Source organism: Elgaria multicarinata, chromosome 4, assembly GCF_023053635.1.
Source record: "Elgaria multicarinata webbii isolate HBS135686 ecotype San Diego chromosome 4, rElgMul1.1.pri, whole genome shotgun sequence".
NCBI lineage: Eukaryota > Metazoa > Chordata > Lepidosauria > Squamata > Anguidae > Elgaria > Elgaria multicarinata.
The window spans coordinates 71,703,856-71,723,606 of record NC_086174.1 but is presented as its reverse complement, the minus strand read 5'-3'; the positions used below and the strand labels follow the sequence as shown (position 1 = coordinate 71,723,606).

At 43.1% G+C, this 19,751-nt stretch overlaps 1 protein-coding gene across 1 annotated transcript; it reads right to left on the bottom strand.

Moving 5' to 3' along the window:
• Nucleotides 1–10,382: 10,382 nt before the first annotated feature.
• MTRF1L (mitochondrial translation release factor 1 like) lies at nt 10,383–18,502 on the bottom strand. Its single transcript, XM_063124529.1, has 7 exons — nt 18,280–18,502; nt 16,283–16,362; nt 14,809–14,992; nt 13,606–13,769; nt 13,226–13,343; nt 12,325–12,461; nt 10,383–10,598 (listed from the first exon to the last, which is right to left on the bottom strand). Exons 1-7 carry the CDS (start codon nt 18,425–18,427, stop codon nt 10,383–10,385), a joined length of 1,047 nt encoding a protein of 348 aa, XP_062980599.1. The 5' UTR covers nt 18,428–18,502.
• Nucleotides 18,503–19,751: the final 1,249 nt, after the last annotated feature.

Genomic DNA, 19,751 nt, shown 5'->3' with positions numbered 1-19,751 from the left:
TTTCAGTGGTTAGGGTGCTTTTTAAAAATATTTTCCTGACTTGTATCCTAAAACAAAATAAATAAATAAGACATTAGTCAAGATATTAGCCTTGAACTAGTACAACTGCCAGAAAAGGCAAGGAACTTGAATCACTGTTGCATATTTTTGTAAAATGTCCTAGAAGTGTTGCTGAAAGGTAGTATGTAAATGTTTTAAAAACAAAATAGATCTATTTTAAAGGATACAAATTGTAAAGCATTTGTCATCACATAAAACAAGGATAAACTACCAAATTAAAAATTATTTGCTCTGCATAGTCACTAGACGTGTCAGGATATTTTTATGAAGGCAGATAGCTTTCAAGACAAAATGGAAGTGTGGAAAGCTTAAAAATGACAGTAACTATGGCAGATTGTCCATTATCAGGTTAGATTATCTTGAATAGGAAACTCTTATAATGTAAGACTTTTTCTCTTCTCCCAGGCATTTTTCTCCCAAGACTTTTTCTCTTCTCCCAGGCATTTTTAACAGCATTTAACAACGTTAAGTTTGTTTTTAATGGACCCCACAATTGTTGTTTTTAAATGGATACTGTTGTTTTTATACTGTTTTTATGTGTGTGTGTGTGTTTTAAATTGTATACTTTTAATGTTTACTATTTTTAAATGTTGTAAACCGCCCAGAGAGCTTCGGCTGTGGGGCAGTATATAAATGTAATTAAATAAATAAATAAATAAATAAAATAATAACCTGCTGAGCAGTTAACAAAATCACCTTTATAAATTTTTAAGCAGAGGCTTCTGGGCTGTTTGGCAGTAAATTTCCTGTATTGCCAGGGAGTTGTAGATGACCATTGAGATCATTTCCATTTGTATGATCAAACCACAGGCAGGTCAACTTTGTGTTTTTCACCTGGTCCTATTATACTTTCCATCAACAAAGAACAATGCTAGGAAAGGTTAGGTGAAACAGCTGTTCTTTGAGGCAAAGCAGCAATGCAATCTTGATGTGGCCAGTTTGGTCTCACTTGAGTTACATTGGGCAAAATCCAATGTCTGCCCTTCTCTCCTCCCCCACAAAATTATTCCACAGAATGCAGCAGCAAACTTGGGAACGGGATACCTGAGAGAGCACCTCATCCTTTACCAATCTGCCCAGTCACTGAGGTCATATTGATGGTGGTTCCACATGGACCTATGGTCAGATTGGTGTCCACCAGAAGAAGAGACTTCAGTGTGGTGGCTCCCTTCCTATGGAATTCCTTGCCTTTGGGGGTCAGGCAGGCAGGTGCCATCATTGTATTGAGTTTGGTGCCTCCTGAAAATGTTGTTTCAGCAAGCTTTCCCTGAATGACCGGCTGTGGTTTTATCTAAACCTTGTTCTTTTAAAAATGTACTGCCGTCATGTACTGCTGGGTGCCCATGGGCAGCATCTTTGCATGATGCTGAGAGGTGCCTGGTTTGCCATATTGTGCAAACCCAGGCCACAGAGGCTATTTGAGGGTTAGACATGCCTGAAATAACCCTAAAACAAGCCATGGGTTATTTGAAGTTTGTCTAACCATCCTTGTCACTTGGGTCTGCACTATGCAACATCCCCCATGGCTAAATTAAGTCACAGTGGGTGTTGTGTGAACCAGGTCATTATAAAAGCGGGGGTGGGGAGTGATGCTGTTTGGGGCATTACAGTACATGGATTACAACCTGAAATGGCTTGTACAGAACACACATCTTTACTGGCTTTATATTTTTGAGATAAGATTTTAAAAAGGATCTAGAAGCCTCTTTCTCTAAGAAGCATTTATATGTTCCTCAACCTTGATAAAGGGCCAAAGGTGGCCTGTGTTAGATATGCTGTGTGGCAATAGAAATTTAAAGGTGGAGGAGGGTTATATTCAAAGCTAAAATGGGTCTGGGTGATTAGTGTGCATAAATTTCCTTCCACAGAAGTAGGAGAACAGTTTCCTAGTAGGGATGGGCAGAAGGTCTCTGGGTGACTTGCAGCAGACTGGCAAGGGCTTCTAATGTCCAATTGCCTAAAAACAAGGAAAGTCCCGATCCCACACAAATTAAGGTTGCTGACAACAACAAAAAATGCTTGAAGAAAAACCAGGAATAGATTTGTGTGTAAAATGATGTGGCTCTGGTATGGATGCCTTTCCTGAGCTGAGCATGTGCTCATTGACACCGTTCCTTAATTCTTAGCTGACTTCCACCCACTTGCGCCACTTTTTTGCACCTCAGGCAACCAGTAAAAGAAAAAGCAGACCTTGCAAGCCTGAAATCTGTTCGCCCCTGCCCTAAAGGGCCATGGAGGACGGCAGCTTCTGCGTATCTGCGATCCCCTCTCCCCATTCGTCTCCCTATGGGCTGGTGGTAAGTTTAGAACAGCACCCCTGTGCCTTTTTGCTGGGGCTAGTGGGCTCCTCCAGCCCACCCCTCCTCCCATATTTGACCTGCAAGCTAGACAAGAGGGGAAAGGCGCCCTTTAAAAGAGCGCGGGAGAGGAGAGAATGGAGTCCGCGCTTGCTTATTTATTTATTTTGCGGCCCCTCTATTAATGCTATTATTTGTTTCTCGAGGTGGGCGAATCCTCCCCCCCCCCCACATAGCCCACCCTGGCTCGAGCGCGCGCTCGAAGGCTTGCAGAAGCCCCCCCCCCCTTCCTCCCCTCCCCTGCTTCTCCCAAGACTGGCGGGCTCCGGGTTAAACGAGCGAGGGAGCCACGAACCCGCCCGCGCCCTTCAGAAATGGGGCCGGCCTTGGGGCGGCCTCGGAGACCAGAGGAGAAAGGAAAGGGGAGAGAGTGGCGGAGAAGAGAGTCTATAGTTTAACCCAAGTTCTCCTTCACACGCAGACACGTGTTCTACATTAGGGCTGAGGGAAAAATCTCCTCAGGGTGTTTTTTTTCCGGGGTGGGGTGGAGGGGAAGGAGGAATATTATCCCCAATCTTACAATCCTCCACGAGTTCGATGGTTCGGCAAGAGGCAGGCAGGGGAAAGATCCATTATTTTCTGTCCCGGTCATTACGCGGGAGAGAGCTGTGGGGCTTCTCCCGCCGGCGGGACTCGCTTTCCTCCGTCCGTTTGCCACTACTGGTTTTGGGCGAAAAGGTTTTTTTGGGGGGTGGCAGGGTGGGTGAGGGGTTTTCTCCGCCCCAGGAAACCCCCCCAAGCCATCGCGAAGTCGGATCGCTCTCCCCACACTCATCCATCCCACCCCCATATTCCCGGGGGAGATCCAAGCCCCATTTCTGCCTGCATCTCTTGAGAACACCACAATTTTGTATGCAGCGTCTTGACCCTTCGTCCCTTCCTATTATTTCATCCCGACCAAGCAGCGTTACCTGGAGTGGCTTGCTGGGGCTGCCTTCGTTTCCCCTTCTAACGCGGCTCTCTGATCCTGTACCTCAGCCGCCACCTGGGTCTGCTCTGGGCGGAATCCCTTTTCCGGATACTTCTAAAAACTTTTGAATCTGGTGCCCAAAACCAGAGAGCCAGTTGGAAGGAGCTATTTTAAGCCGGCAACCAATAAGGAGAAGGCGAGAGGCGGCGGCCAATGCCCGCTCGCGAGAGGTGGGGCTGCCGTTGAGGGCGGGGACTTTTTCTCCCTCTCATTCTCCCCGCGGGCTCTCCTCGTCAGCCAAGAGATTTAAAGGCTAAGAGCGCGAGTCGGTGGGTGGGGAATAGAGCCAGTCAGAGCGCGCGCGCTCTCTCGTGTAAGCCTGGAGGGAGGCGGGGTGGCTGTGAGAACGCGGGAGATGCTGCTGCTGCTGGTGCGGCGCCTGCCCAGGACCGCGCAAAGGCTCGCGCTCTCTTCGCCCGGGACATTCTATTGGACGCGACCTCGGCTGTCTCGCGCCCACCGCAGGCTCCTGCGCATTCCAGAGCTACCCGCAAGGCGCAGATTACGTGTTTGTACGGAGAGGGTGCACTCGCTTCCCCCTCCTCCTTCCTCTCTGACCTCTTCGTTAGGTGACACTTTAGCTGCCTGTTCACCCTTAGCCAGGACAAGCTGCAGGCGGATTTTCTCCATGCCGTCGCAATTCCTAGTGACTTGGGCGCAAGGAAGTACTACATAAAGCCTCGTTCTTAACTTGAGCCTTTGCGATCCTGAGTGCCTTCATGCAAAGGGCCTTCGACTTCTGAAATAACTTGGTGCTTATATTTTAAAACAAGGCAGGACGAGTGTCTACAACTACCCCTGATTTGGGAGCACTTTCCCAGTAATATCCAGCGAGTGGGGGGCTTCCTGTGGGTCAGCCCTTCCAAACCTGATGTCTTCTAGATGTGTTGGTCTACAACACCCATCATCCAAGCCAGCTTGGTTAGGAATGCTGGGAGTTGTAGTCCACCTGCAGGGCACCAGGTTGGGTAAGGCAATCAAGGGCACCAGGCTGCATAAGGCAATCGAACAGAGTGAATTGCATTTTTGGAGCACCCAGTGAGTCCTGCTGTTGAAAAGAAATACCAAGACCAAACCCTGCCATCAAGTCAGATTGCAATTAAAGCCATAACTCCCTCAATATGCCGAACATAAGAGGAGCTGTGCTGGATCAGACCACGGTCCCAACACTCCAACATTCTGTGGGCAACCAGCTGCCCACGGCAATCTCACAAGCAGGACGTGAATGCAACAGCACCCTCTTGCCCATGTTCCCCAGCAACTGGTGACCTATAGTAGAAAAGCAAGCACTTAACAGGAATGACTCCACTTGAGCCTGAGCTTCCAAATTTCATAGTGAAATCTACAAGACTTCTCTTTAAATGTGGTTTCGACTGAGCTACTACTTTTGTTAAAGTCATGCATGCGACATCTCAGCCTATTTGCATAGAATCTTGTAGTCCAGTTTAGACTTTAATCCTACACACTTATCTGGGAGAAAGTCTCATGATGTGTTTCAGTGTTTTATACAGATCCTTCCTGAAGCTGCGTTGGTTAGCTAATATTTTATATGACCCAGTTTGCCTATCAAACCTGGTTGGTAGGACTATACCAAAACTATCAGAATTAAGAATCAGAGAAGCTTCAGTTTAAGCTATGGAGTGCAATGGATAACTCCTTAAAATGAATACAAGATCTTCCCCCAGTTTTAATGAAAGTTGATGGCACCCAATGTGCAAGTATTTTCCATATCAGTATACTGTGGGTGTTCAAGGAGATTGCTCAAGCTAGTACTTTGGCTACGTGAATATATTCCCCGCCCCCAGAACCTGATATTTTGTGACTGCCCAAAATTCTGTTCCCACAGTGGCCAAGCAAATCCCTATGTGGAATCCCACAAAGACATGAGTGCAATAGCACCTTCCAGCTCGTGTTCCCTAGCAATTAGAATTGAGAGGCATACTGGATACTCGAGGTAATGTACTGAAGGTAATGTACAGATACTGGAGGTAATGTACAGCTGTCATGGCTAACAGTACCTCTAGAGAGCTTCATAAATGTGTCCAATCTCCTTTAAAGCAGCCTTTTCCCCCATCTTGCCCTCCCATGCATCAATGACAACAGCAAGAGCAGTATAAAAATGACAGGCCCTGCCAAAACATTGGCGAGTACACATATCATTACTAATAAGTATTAACTTTGATAGTTATAGTCTTCCACACTGCAAACAAAGATGATTCCTGCTCTTCAGAGAAGGCCATCTGATATGTAGATAGGTATTGTAGTACTGGCATGGCTAGCACAAATCTTTCTGCCACAAATGTTAGGATCAGGGACATTTCTCCTCTACTTCTCCCTCTGTCCACAAAATTAAAACAACCTATCTATGATCATGGATAAAGTATTTTACTTACAGGCCAATCCTATGTCTGTCTACTCATGTAAATCTCAGTGAATTCAGTGGGATGTACTCTCAGGTAAGTGTGCCACTGAACTCAGTAGGACTTACTTCTGGGTAAACATGTAAATATAGAAAATAACTTGGAGACTTTCCACAGGGAAATATCAATACCCTTTTAAACTCACGATCCTAGCTATTTTATAGTAATACTTGTGCTAATATTCAAACAAATAGCTGCTATAAAATACGAACTTGGTGTATATATATATATATATATATATATATATATATATATATTAGGGTGCTTAGTTCTACTTCAGGCCTGCCATTAGGTATATATTATAGCAGTGGAACAGATTAAACGAAGTGAATGTTACAGAGGAAGAAGGCCTTTACAGTGGTGGCTCCCCGATTATGTAATGATCTCCCTACTGAGGTTCGCTGGCATAAACACCCATCTTTTCGGCACTAGATTAAGACTCCTCTACTTCCAGGCATTTAATGGCATATAATACAAGCATTTATGGCAACTGTTTGTACGGATTTAGTATTTTATTGAAATTGTTTTTAGCTGTTTAAATTGTTTTAAAATTTTGTATACTTAAATTTTAATGCTGTATTTTATCTTGTGAATTGCTGTGGTATAGAAACATACTGTATTCCCCTAGCAGAAAATTGTGCTCTTGTCATATGCCTATTATAATCCATGAAATCTGTATCCCTATAAGTGTGATATAAAAGCAGCTTCCCCAAAACTCATTGCCAATAACCTCTTCACCACAGCAACTTCTGCCCTCCAAAAATCTGCTCCAGAGTCTTGTGGGTGGGAGGCTCTGGATCAATGTGGGAGGTGGTACTGGTGGTTAAATCAGCAATAGCTATTTCCCCCAATTCCACCAGCATGACCCCTCCCCTAAATCATAAACCTTTCCCACACACTAAAGGAAAAGTCTGGATGCAAACATCTCTAAATCAATTAATTTTAATTGCCCTCAGATAATAGGACACCCGTTTTTTAATACAAAATTCAGTCACTTGAACACCCATAGTTTTGTTGTGGCCTATGATCAAAAAATTAAAAACGACCATCTTACATCCATTGTCTCATATTCTTTAGAATAGCACCTTCAAACATAATTTCATTATCCCATTTTGAGAAATGATCATGACAGTGATAGCACATATTTCTCAATGCTTTTCTGATGGAAATAAATCCCGGTGCATGAGTGCTTGTTTCTTGAAAAAGAGAGGTAGCTGGTTCCATTTGCCCCTTCCAAGCAAGTATACTTGAATTATTCAGTTGTGGGGATTGAATTCCTTTTTCAAGCTGGAAAAGGAATTTGGGAGTGACCTTCAGGGCAGGTTTTCCTCCACCGCCTTTCTCAACATTTAGAACAAAAAAGAAGTCTGTCATGTCTCAGAAAACCTCTTTTAAAGGGAAAGAGAAAAAGCACACTGCTACAACAGAAAACACCTGGATTCCACTCCACTTTGATGCAATTATGACAAATGATGGAATTAGCTGCCTTTACAATTTCTCATACAACTGCAGTTTTGTTGCAACACTGCCCTGAAGGCAAGTTTGCAAGGAGAGCAGCTCCATAGAAGAGGGTACATTTCACCCTTCTACATTTGTGCCATAGGCTATGGTTCCTGGATCTGCTATTGATGAAAACAAACCACCTATACTGATTATCATGGATGGAGGGTTTCCTGAGCTAAGGGAAGTCATCTCAGCAAGGTCACCTGAGTGGAGCATAAACAGATGAATGAAGACAATAGGGTTAGTTAGAAGAGCCCTCATACAGTTCTTGCCAAAGAGATTATATTATAGTACACACACACACACACACACAGAGAAGAAATTCAATTATCCTAGTACATTGTGAAAATGATGGAATGCTAGATGCATACATAAGTCTTATCTTAATATAAAGTTTATGCAGAATAGATCACCTGCTTTCTATTCTACATGATGCTGCATTCTTATATTAAAGAACGACTTAATACCAGCAACTCTATGTTCTCTGTTAGTACAAGGCTTCTCTAACTTGTCCTCAGAACGTATCCAGGACCAGCTATCAAACCTATATAATGTCCTTGCACATTTCTGACTTCCCAAACATTTGATTGCTATTATTGTATACAGGAGGGTTTTGCAATTAGAGTTCCTAGATACTGAGTATTGCCTGGCAATATATGCCTAAGTGCCAGCTTCCAATGGGGTACAAGCAAAATTGCCCCTTTAATTTTGTATGTAACAAGTCTCTGACTGCCCAGCTTAGATGGAATTTTAGAGTTTATTATCTAGTGGAGTTATGTTCACTACATAATCAACACCTATGAAGTGCACAGAAAGGAAAACTGCATGCATAGAAAGCTGATTTGATTTGTGTTTGCTTTAGTCAATGCGGGAGTTAGGCAACCCACTAAGAAGCATAAACAAGCTTAATATTAAGCAAACGAATTCTTATACGTCAAACTGGGTCAACATGTATTTAAAGAAAGTGGCATGTTAACTACATTTGTAGTATTATTACATTAACATTCATATGCTGCCTTATTTGCTAAAAAGGAATGGAGGTGGTGTTGAACAATGAAATCACAGATGCATTTATGCAACAGACCCAAATCTCCAAAGGTCTAGTAAAAATCTTTTAAGACTGTTCTTTTAATTACGTACTCTGCAAAATGGGAGCTCTAAGTTTAGGGTGCTTAGTTCTACTTCAGGCCTGCCATTAGGTATGGACAAATTAACATATGTGTGGTGTAGTGGTTAAAGTAAATAAACACATGGCTCTCTCAGGATTTTCAAGCTTTAAAGTTATAACAGACCAGTGTGCAGCTAATAAAACATAGTTCTGCTTTACACATGGCCTAGGCATAGACTTTCTCTTCAGAGTCTGTTCTGAGCTCTGCCCTCAGTGACTGGGTACACATGAACATTGCAGACTGCCATCGCTTGTTTAAGCAACAGTGGGCTGCGGCTTGAATGTTCATAATGGCTTCCACGCCACAGTGGCTTATTTGATTGTGTGAACTGGCCCAATGTCTATGGAAATGTAGGCCAGGGAGCAGCAGCACACTGTGAGGTGGGCAGGTATTTAGGCAGGAGCATTGTGCTGTGTAATACTGTTCTTGTTACTCATCCATTGAAAACACAGGTGCCTAACCGGGCTACAATTCCAAACAAATAGGCTCGGATTTTAAACTAGTCTGCATTAATACAGAATAAAAGGGCAACCCTTAAAAGCACAATCGTATGAACAGAGCAGCTGACAGAAGATTATTACAGACGTGATTCCAATGACATTACAACACAGAAATTGTATTTGTAAGCATGCTTAACTTTGAAGTTCTATTGAGAATAATAGAATTCATTTCTAGGTTTTGGATTAAGTTAAGTTAAATAGTTTAAGAATTCATAGATGGATATTGCATGTAATCTGTTTTTATGCTTTTAAATTTTGTATATTTGCTTTTAATGTTCCATGTTTTAATCTTTGTAAACCACCCAGAGAGCTTTGGCTATGGGGTGTATATAAATGTAATAAATAAATACATCAACTCCGTTGGTTGGGGAAGGTGGTAAAAGACCTGCCCTACCTGTGTGACCCTAGCCGCCCACCTTCCAGCCAACAGCATCAGTCTTCTCCAGAGGTGTGGCCCAGCTTGCTATTTAAGACCCAGAAGGTCAAGGCAGTGGCCCTGGCCAGCGCTAAAGGGCATTGCCTGTTCGGGGCCTGTTGCAGTAGGAAGGCTAAACTTTATGCTAAAAAATGGGGTGAGGCTTGCAGTTCAAGAGCCAGTTCCATTTGGCATTACAGGAAATCATTGTGTCCTGAACTCTGCAGTCTGTTTTAGCATTTAATGGTTTTAGCTAGATATTAACTGTTTCTATCATTTTAAAGTCTGGTTTAGCCGTTAATAGTTTTAATTGGATTTTAACTGTTTTTATTATTTCAAACATTTTTATTGCTGCAAACATTTGATAGCAATAGTTGTTTGAATCATGTAGTGAGTCTTTGTAGTTCTTTTTTTAAAAATGTTGAATGTCTCTTCATTTTATTCTTCCACAATGTCTTAATAGGAAGTTTTATGCACTGATTCATAAAGCTTTTAAAGTGTAAACACAGGTATTAATATCATTAACTTTGTTACTGCACTAATATGCTTGGAACTAGATTCCTGCTGGTGGAAGCATCCAGCACAAGGGAGGGGGAAATAAGTAAAGTTGCCTCGTCCACTTCTGCCAACGGGATCTCTCCTGGATCAAATGTGTTCGCTGGGTACAAGGAGCACTTTCATTCGCAAATAGCAAAGCCTGAATCCAACTCCATGCTCAATTCTCTGCACACCTTTGAAGAGTACAACATTACTGTTCATTCAGGATTTGAAACTAGAATCACTCTAAGTTTAAACAATAATGAAGCAATAATGTCTCTTAAAAAAGCATTACAGCTTTCTTCCTTGAAAAGCAGTTTCAGAATAATGCTAACTTAGCCTTTTCCCATAGGCAAAAAGGTATTTCTGAATTGGGGGTGGGGAGCAAGTAGATGTGCATCAAACTGGTTTGGATGCATTTCCATACCTGTAGTGCAGGATGTGGTGAAGATCACCTCAGCCTGGTTGGGTCCTTTTCTGAAATAATTTCCATTAGAATCTCATAGTCAGCATATTCTTTCAGGGACTGTATCATTTCATCTAGTAGTTCTTCCCCCAACATGAACCTTTCAATGTGATGAACTGATCTGCTTATTCTGTGGTCAGTAACCCGATCCTGGGGAAAGTTGTAGGTTCTGATTTTTTCAGACCTCCCTTTGGTCCCAATCTAGTCAGAAGAAGAATTTGATTAGTAACATTATTCACACATTGCACTATGCAAATTGAATGTTTAGGCAACTTTTTTTTCTTTCCACAAGAGAAACATATATTATTTTTCATGGAAATAGTTAATACATTGTCACTGAATACAGTCCTTTACAAAACATAAAAAAAGAAAATCTGAATGCAGAAGTCAAGCCCTCTGCTCTGAAGAGCTTACAATCTATTTTTCCTTGAGTAAAGGAGAGAAATAGAGGGAAGGGAAGTGTGGTAGGAGAGACTTATGTGTACTGCTAAAAACTAATGGCTATAAATAAGAGACATAGAATATGTGCTCATCTCTTTTACAACATTCCTCCCCTCTGACAAACAGAACCATCACTTCACTCACCCTCCTTAAGTACTGTGGATAGGGAGATACACCTGGTGGTCCCTTAGATATTCAGGGGCATCTTGTTAGAATGTGCAGAATCTATGAGAAATGAATGGCCCTGTTCACACAGCAATAAGCCAGGGCTCCGGGGGAACCTGGCTTACCATTAATGAACAGTGTTCTGGTGCGTCCTCCCACTTCACTCCCACTTCCATCCATGGTTTGTTTATTGTTGTGTGTGAACTAGAAGTTCTGGCTTGCCTCTCCCCCCAACAAGAAGAGTCATAAACTAACAACAAGCCATGGCTTAGGACTCTGGCTTATTGGAGGAGACAAGCCAGAATTCCTAACTCGCATGTCATGACAAACTGTGAACAGATTGCAGTGGGAGCAATCAAGGCAGCATGCACGAGGGGTCTGCTTGTAAATGATAAGCCAGGGTTTTCCCAGACTTATTGTTATGTGTAAACCAGGCCAATAGTATGTTCTGGTTCTTTGGTGACTAGCTGGGTTATTCTGGCATGAGCAACAGCCTAGACACATGTAAAAAGTGGACTGCAAACATAATAGATATACAAAAACATATATAAGTTAATAAGTTAAACCATTCTATTTATTTGTGTATTATCAGGAACATCTTTCTCCAGAAAATACACAAATAAATAGAACTAGAATATGAATAGATATTTCACATGATATACCTTCTGGTGGGCATTTCAGAATGTAAATAGGGTCAAATGTTTGAATGTTCTCCACAGAAAATACTCCTTAAATTTGCAAAACTAGATGCCAGGTAAATGGAATATCTCCCTCCAGTTTCCAAAATGGTACAGCCAGCAATAGGTACATCATGTGGGACTTCTATTCTTTCATTTCAGTTCATAATTAACCCGTTATTCTAGAACACTGGGCTTTTAAGAACCACATTTTCCTCCCCTCAAAATGCAGGTAAAGGGAACACCAGGGCCTGTGTTACTTGCACTGCCCCCCACCCCCCAGGACCAAATGACACCAACTGCCCTGTGGGAAGGAACATCAGGTGCTGCCTCCTCCTGAAGCGGGGCTGGTTGTGTTGTTCAGTTTGGGTTTTTTTAGGATGTGGTTCTTGCCACATCTGTTGTATTTTATAAATATTGTAAGCCACTTTGAACACTTGCCAAAAAGTGGGATATAAATCTACTAAATCAATTGATATAATATTCCAAACTTCACAATGTGCATATCTTTCTTATGCCTCAGCCACTCCTCCATCCCAATTACATCCTCACACTATGTGTCCTACAAGAAGCTGTCACATTAGAACTCAAGCTCAGCATCCAGACATAGACACAATATGGATGGAGAACAAAGTAAACGTTACCTGAATCTTCCTGGCAGTTTCTCTCTTCTTTGACTCTTCTTCAAGTTTGATACTATATAGTTTGGCACGAAGGATCTGCAGAGCCTTTTCTCTGTTTCTGATTTGAGATCTTTCTTGTTGACATTCAGACACCACACCTACCACAGGAAAAAATATAATTGCCAAGCAAAATTAAAATGAATAGTGATGAGAAATAATGACTACATTTAAGGAAAACACCAAGATCTAACAAGCACTCTGGACAAAGATGGAACTCAAATTTGATTTATTTTTTTTACAACTGCTTGTTTTTAAACAGTGAAATGCCATAAACAGGATGCCAGGGCTTTGAAAAATTTAGGCTACTGCTGAAGTTGCAGCAGTCCTAAGCCAATAGGATCCTAGGACCATTAGGATGACAGCTTTGTCAGGTAAGAGACACTGAACGTATATTTTCCAATGAGCAGCCTTCCTATGGCTTTTTGTAAACAGTTTGGAGATGCTAGAAGAAAGAGTCTTCTGGACATTTAGTTCTGAGAACAGAAATACAATAGTTCCATTTTATAACAATTGAAGAAGAAAGGGAGAATTAGAAAAGAGAAGAAAGGGAAAGGCTGCAAATGATGTTGATTTGTGAGAAAGGAATAAGGGGATCATGCTTAACTAAAGGCAAGTTATTCAACAGGAATCCAGTGGTGGTACACTCTGTGCAAGCTCCCTACCATGTGTCCTGAATACTGTAAGCTACTTGTTCTCCTCTAATGGCCCGTCCAGCTCTCCTTCCCTGGAAATGGAGATGCCACTGACTGCATCCAAAGCATCTGCCCTGCTACCGAGCAATACCCCTTCAGCTTTTAGGTATAAAACATAAGAGACTTTGAAGAACAGATTTTATCCAAGTGGAAATAATGTTGTAATTTACCTGTCGGAATATGGACTATTCGTACAGCGCTATCGGTCGTATTTACGTGCTGACCACCGGCCCCACTGGCTCGTTTAGTTTCAATATGCAGCTCTTTAGGATTAATTGTCAGATTTATCTGCAAAGGGACAGAGACAGATGTTGCTTATCCTTTGTAAACTAAAGACAGCCCATTTAATTTATAGATCATTTTTATTTCAACAGACTGCATAATATATTTTCACTGGGAAATTTGAGACCTTTTGCCACCCTCTCTTTCTTCTGAAATGATCACCTTTCATATTGTAAACATGGTGAGGACACAATGAGTTTAACTAAATTCAAATAGGCTATCTGAAAGCAGACTGTTTGATCAGCTCCTTCTAGTAACTGTATTATACCTCATTTGGTTGTGGTAATATTGCTACAGTCATTGTGCTGGTATGAATACGGCCTTGCTTCTCTGTCTTAGGCACACGCTGCACACGATGTACTCCTCCTTCAAACTTCATTTGCCTATAAGCTTCAAGGCCTGCTATAGTGGCAGATGCATGTCTCAAACCACCTTAAATAAAACACATACAGACACCATTTAAAATAACTGCACAGTACAATCCAACTGGAACACAATCAATATTGTGATTGATTAGAATGTAAGCTTACAAGGAGGCCTTACCTTTTTAACATCTGAGGGCAGTATTAGGTGTCTGGTGGGGTGCCAAGGGTGGTATACATACTCACACAATCTTTACACACACACACACGGTTGTCCCTTGCTAGTGCTAGCAAGGGAAACAGTTCAGGAGATACCAGAGATAAGAGAATGTCTTCCCTTGTATAGGTAAGGAAAATCCCAGGCTTTCCTAAGCTAGCATTAACAAGGTAAATTCTGGGTGGGGTCCCCGGCTCTGTTGGGCACACTGGAAGCGGCCAGGGCTTTATGAGGCCAGCAGGTTGTGCACCCCTGATATCTACTAATAGCAAACCTGAATGTTCAGTTATGATGGCTTTGTAGCCAAAACAGGGCTACTGCGAAACAAGAGAGAGATACCAACATGCTTGGGGAACCACTGAGATTTGCAAAAATAGAAAAACATTTAGGGAAAAAATCCTAAGATTTTTTAGGATTTATCCCACCAGGAAAACAGCCCAATGCTATGGAAAAAAAACAAACAAACAGAAAAGGGGCAAAGAAAGGGAACGAAGTATCCTAAAATAAATATGAATGATTCTACACTGAACAGGAGAACTCAACAGTGCAACATGTTGTTGTAAGTCCCACTTGTAGATATGTTATTGCTAATACCGCTGCATTTGGCCAATTGCATCCCAGCTTATTAAGCCACAAGCCTTTTGCCCAGGCATGCATACATACATCTTTAAACACCAGCTAGACATCTGGGAAACCTGATTGGACTAAGTTTCCTGGATATGCATACACTGGTGCTTAAAGATGCACGTACGATTGGCTGACAGCTGCAATGTCCATATTAGCTGCACAAAAAAACAGCTTAACAATGGTAGTTCCTGGAGCAATTGTAACGTGTACATCTGTCCTTAGCATCTTTTCTCATGTCAAGCAACAAGGTATACTGGTTACTTACCTAAATCACTGGGAGTATATTCCAGAAGTTCAAAATTCCAGTTTTTATATGCAGCATACTGTTGATACATATCAAACATTTCTTCAGTGAATAGCATTGCTTCCTGCCCTCCAACTCCAGCAGTCACTTCCATGATAAGATCACTTTTGTCAGTTTCTTCTGAAGGAATCAAAAGCAATACTATCTGCAACACACACAAAAAGATACCTTATACCCAAATAAAACCACATTCTACCACACATCTGGCTGGAGGTAGGGTAATAATACATTTATTAAATATACAATTTACTTGGTATGTTATAGTTGTTGTTCAATATATTTCCGGTGTTGGTTCCCAAAACTAAAAACATATGAGGAATTCCCCCTTCTGCTCAGCATTCAAGCTAGGTTTCCTGTATCAATTCTAGTGCTTACTCTCTAGATTTTTATATCCAGTAATGGCAGTAGTGTCACATTCATTTTATAAAGGGCTGGAGGGAAGATGGAGAACATAAAGTAGCAAAGCAATAATATATAGAATCAAAATATCGTAGCTACTAATCCAACCCCTGGCCCCTTGACTAAGCTGATTGCCAATAAGGCTAAATGGGGACCATGCATACATTAATAGACCCTGCACCTTTTCTTTAAACCTCACCGACATTCCAACTTAAAACCCATGTGAAATACAACCAAAATTCTACCACAGACTATGTGGGGTCTCATTGGTTTTAAATACTTAAAAAGACCATGTCCTATATTTGACCAGATAGACTTGACAGGGCCATTTTAAGTCAATTACAGAAGCATTTTTCCGGAGTACAGAAGTAGCCACATAGATAGTTTAGATAACTATATGTAATATGGAATTTAAAAAGACTATGTATCAAACTGTAGATTCCATTAAGGCTACTGCAGTGCTTACAGAAAAATGTATATTGCATACACAAAGTACATGCCATTGAGAAAGTCTACAAATTACACTAGTCATATTGGAGCTTGCCAAAGAAGTTCTCATATAGTGACTCTCATATGGTGAGGCATAACACAGAGTGGCTAGCTACATGGGCCTTCATATTCCCTCTCCTCACCATGACGTTGCTGGCGTTGACGAGCAATGACATGGATACAGTATGTCCTTTAGGAAGACAATCTCTATAGTGGGGAGATGGAGTTTCATACATTCAGATAAAACTCAAGGGCCTCTGAAACTAGCTGAAGAAACAGTCTAACTATACCAAAATTGTATGTGGCAAAAGAGAAGTCCAACTCATTGGTGTGTACATGCATGGGGGTTGGAAAAGTGCAAAAGAAAAGTATTTCATATTCCCTCTGGCTGATAACATTGGAAACCAAAATTTAAATTACGCTTGAATTTAAACCTTGTGCCTCAACATATGTATGTACGTATGTATGAATTTAAAATTATTTTTAGGGCGCCTGTAAGGGGAGAAGCCACTCAAGGCAGGAATGACAAGTATACTGTTCAAAGTACCTCATGTTTCAGCTCTGATATCTCTTCCTGACAGGAAACAACTTCCTTTTCTGCAAGCATCCGCAAATCTTCATTTTCATCTAGAACAGTATATCATTTATTATCATTATTAATAAATTACTTAAAATGTTTCGGGTACAGTACAAAATTTTAAATACAACACAAGCCTGGCCTACAGGCTTTAGAATGAAAGATTGTTTTGGCCCTCTTACGTCGATAAACAAGTATCTTTTATTTTAAAGGTCTTCAAGACATTTCCCCCCCCCTCCTTAATTCTTCATGAGAATTGGATAAACTTTAGTTGAGAACACATTGTCTCCTAGGACACAATATTGACCAATCTCACACTTTTTCTTGCAGAGTGCTGCTTGGTTTAGCACAGTAGTTCCAAAAGGGGGCTGTGGGATTGCATAGAGGGGCGTTAAGAGGTAAGGGGGTGGCAGGGGGGGCGCTTGAGGTGGTCTTTTCCGAGAAGCGCCTCTCCAGAAGGTCTTAAAACCCAGGGACATTGGGAGAAGGTAGTTTGGTCCCAAGCCATATAGGGGAAGAATCCATGCACGTATTAATACTGTTTAAGAAGAGTCCTTTTAATGGTGAATTGAAATGTTTCAAAAGCACTAAAACGCTAATGAAGAGACATACCCTGCTTGGTGTGCCCCACCACACCAGCTGCAAAACAGAAGAGTTCGCTCACTTTTCCCTCCCTTGGCAAGCCTGTGGTGGGTGCTTCCCATTTAAAGGGGCCGCCCCCTTTTCATTCTCAGCTCCTTCACCCGGCCGCTACCGCTCAGCTCGGGCGCCCAGACCAGCAGGATCCACAGGAATGCGGCCCCTTCAATTATGTTTAATTGAATAAACTAAAAAAAATGTAAGTGGATTTTGAATAAATATTCAATTAATTGTTACTGTTTTGAATTTTATTGTTATTATCTTCCTTAGTGGGTCATTGAAAACCGCTATTCCGAATAATGATTTTTATAGTGTAGGGTAGGGGGCACTGGGCATGAGTTTGTGGAACCAAGGGGGCAGTTACCTGAAAAAGTTTGGGAATCACTGGTTTAGCACAAATCATACAGTGTATCTGCATGCAATTGTTTTCTGTTTGGAATACGCTGTGGTCTTGGTTACACAATACACCCTTGAGAATCTAGAGTAGAAGTAGACAATCTTTTGGGGTCCATGGACACATTTGAGAAACTGTCCTGGGCACCATCCCAAAATAGCTGCCATGAGAGACAAAGGACATGTACCTGTCCAAAAGACTGAGTATATGGCAGAGATGGGTTTGAGTCACAACACACTAAACAATTGGTTTAAACACAATTTTTGGAACCCATCATTTTCAGCACCAACAGAAATCCATTCCATAACAACCCAAGCTGCCAGTATCAACATGTGTTAATTTTCAAAAAATAAAGTGGAAGGGGAGGGGCACCTTGAAGGGTGTCTGGGGCGCACTGGTGCCTCGGAGCACCACATTGCCTGGCCCTAATCTAGATATTGTTAAGTGTAGGTCTGCAGCTGTATTTCCAGCAGGGTTTCTGCCTCCTGCATTTTGGCTTTCCCGAGGTACCTGGCTGGTCACCACCGAAAAGAGAATGCTGGGTCACTGAGCTTAATGGGGCATATTTCTGTGTAAACATGCTTAGAGCTGTATTACAGAACAGAACAACGAAGAAGTCTTCAATTTTATGTCCAGTATCCCGACTCAATCGCTGCAGATCTGTCAGAAATAGAACAGACCGGGATTCTCTCCACCCCACCCCCCGGCCCGGCGATGTTCCCGAAACAGAACATTGGGGGGAATCAGAGGAAACAGGCCTCGGAATAGCAGCTGCCGGGGAAAAGCAGCGGGCGGCTTGCGCTTGCCCTCGTGCCCTGCAGGTCACTGGGGGTGGTGCGTGGGTTGGAGACTAGACAGGCTGGTCCAGACAGGGCTCTTCTTGCGTCCTGCCTGTGTAAGCGCAGCAGAAACGGAGGCTGCCGAGACGCCTCACCTTCCCGGGCCATGCGCTCCGTGTCGCGCAGCTCTTGCTCCTTGCCTCGCAGAAGGCGAATCCGCGCCGCCAGCTCCGGCCTAGAGCCCCCGCGGCGCCCTTCTCCTGGCTGCTGCTGCCGCTCCAGGAAGCGCTGAAGAGCCGGCATCGCGAACAGCTCGTGCCAGCCTGGCTGGCCGCTGAGGCAGCGCCGAAGGGAGCTTTGCTGCCGCCATCGCGCGTGGGCAACGCAGAGCGTAGACAACGAAGCGCCCAGGCCCCGCTGCCGCAATGGATTCCACGCGAGGCAACACCACATGCCAGGGACTGACAGCCTTCCCGGAAAACGGTTCCGCTTCCGGTCATGTGGCTGGCCGCTTCCGGGAACAATCCTGCGTAACCTGCCGTTCTGATCTCATACCTTCTCATGCATAGAGGTAGAAAAAAAGGGTAGAGTTATGGGTAATCACTTCAGGTTTCTATTTGAACAGTCGCAGTAGATGGGGAAGAATCATACAGCAAAGTGGGGTAGCCGCGTTGTCTCTGATTCTCTCCTTACGAAGCCTGCCCCTCCTTTTTTAAAAATTTGGTACGGGTTAGTGTGTATGTAGTATGTTGACTCCGATATCGGTGGGGCTGTGGATCCATTCTGGTTTCAGTCAGAATGGATCCACAGGGGTTGGGGTTCAGCACCTTGGATAGCTCCTTTAGCGTTCTGGCCGGTTCTGACTGAAACCCAGAATGGATTCATAGCCCCACCGAAATCGGAGCCACCAGCCTCCACCACTTGTACGTTCAATTGGAAACCGGAAGTTTCGTCATTCTGCGTGACTCCTTGGTCTCTCATTGCTAGTTTCCGTTTATTTGTTTGTTTTTTCTTATTTTCCGGTTCACGAGAGGCGTCAGGTAAGTGGACGTCGCGCGTGCGCTCTCTCGATATGCTTCTCGGAGCCGGGAGCGGGACGGTTTACTATTAGAAGAGTTCGAATCCCTGCTCGGCTGGCTGATGTCACGAATGGGACGATGATCGCTGCCTATCAGCTGCGCTCTTGGTTCGGCAGTTATCGGAAAGAGGCGGGGCACAGGGAGACGGGCCTGGTGGAGCTGACGGAGCCCCGCAATGTCGCAGAGCCGCAGCTCTCGTTGGACGGGGGCGCCTTCCTGGGGGCGCCTTGCGGAGGGGAGGACAGAAATATTTGTTGTTGTTTCGCCTGAGCTTGCTGAAAGAATTCACTGTTCTTTCTCTCGTGTAAATATCCCCCACCCCTAGCATGCCAGCCAACTCATACAGTAGACTTCCTCCAGCTGGTGCCCTCCAGATGTGTTGGATTACAACTTCTATCGTCCCCAGCTGGGCAGGGGATGTTGGGACCTGTAGTCCCACACATTGGGTGGTCACTTGGTTGGGGAAGATTGTCTTGTAGCCTCAATAAGGATTAGAAACCTAAAATAATGAATCAAAATTCAGGGGCATCATTTAAAACGAGGGATGT

Bases quoted from the DNA above. Each gene is read 5' to 3' on its own strand.
- MTRF1L (XM_063124529.1), bottom strand. From the start codon at position 18,427: ATGCCGGCTCTTCAGCGCTTCCTGGAGCGGCAGCAGCAGCCAGGAGAA. The intron at 16,363-18,279 runs GTGAGGCGTCTC...ATACTGTTCTAG, and splicing joins GGAGCGCATGGCCCGGGAAG to ATGAAAATGAAGATTTGCGG. The intron at 14,993-16,282 runs GTACTTTGAACA...TGTGTGTTGCAG, and splicing joins TATCAGAGCTGAAACATGAG to ATAGTATTGCTTTTGATTCC.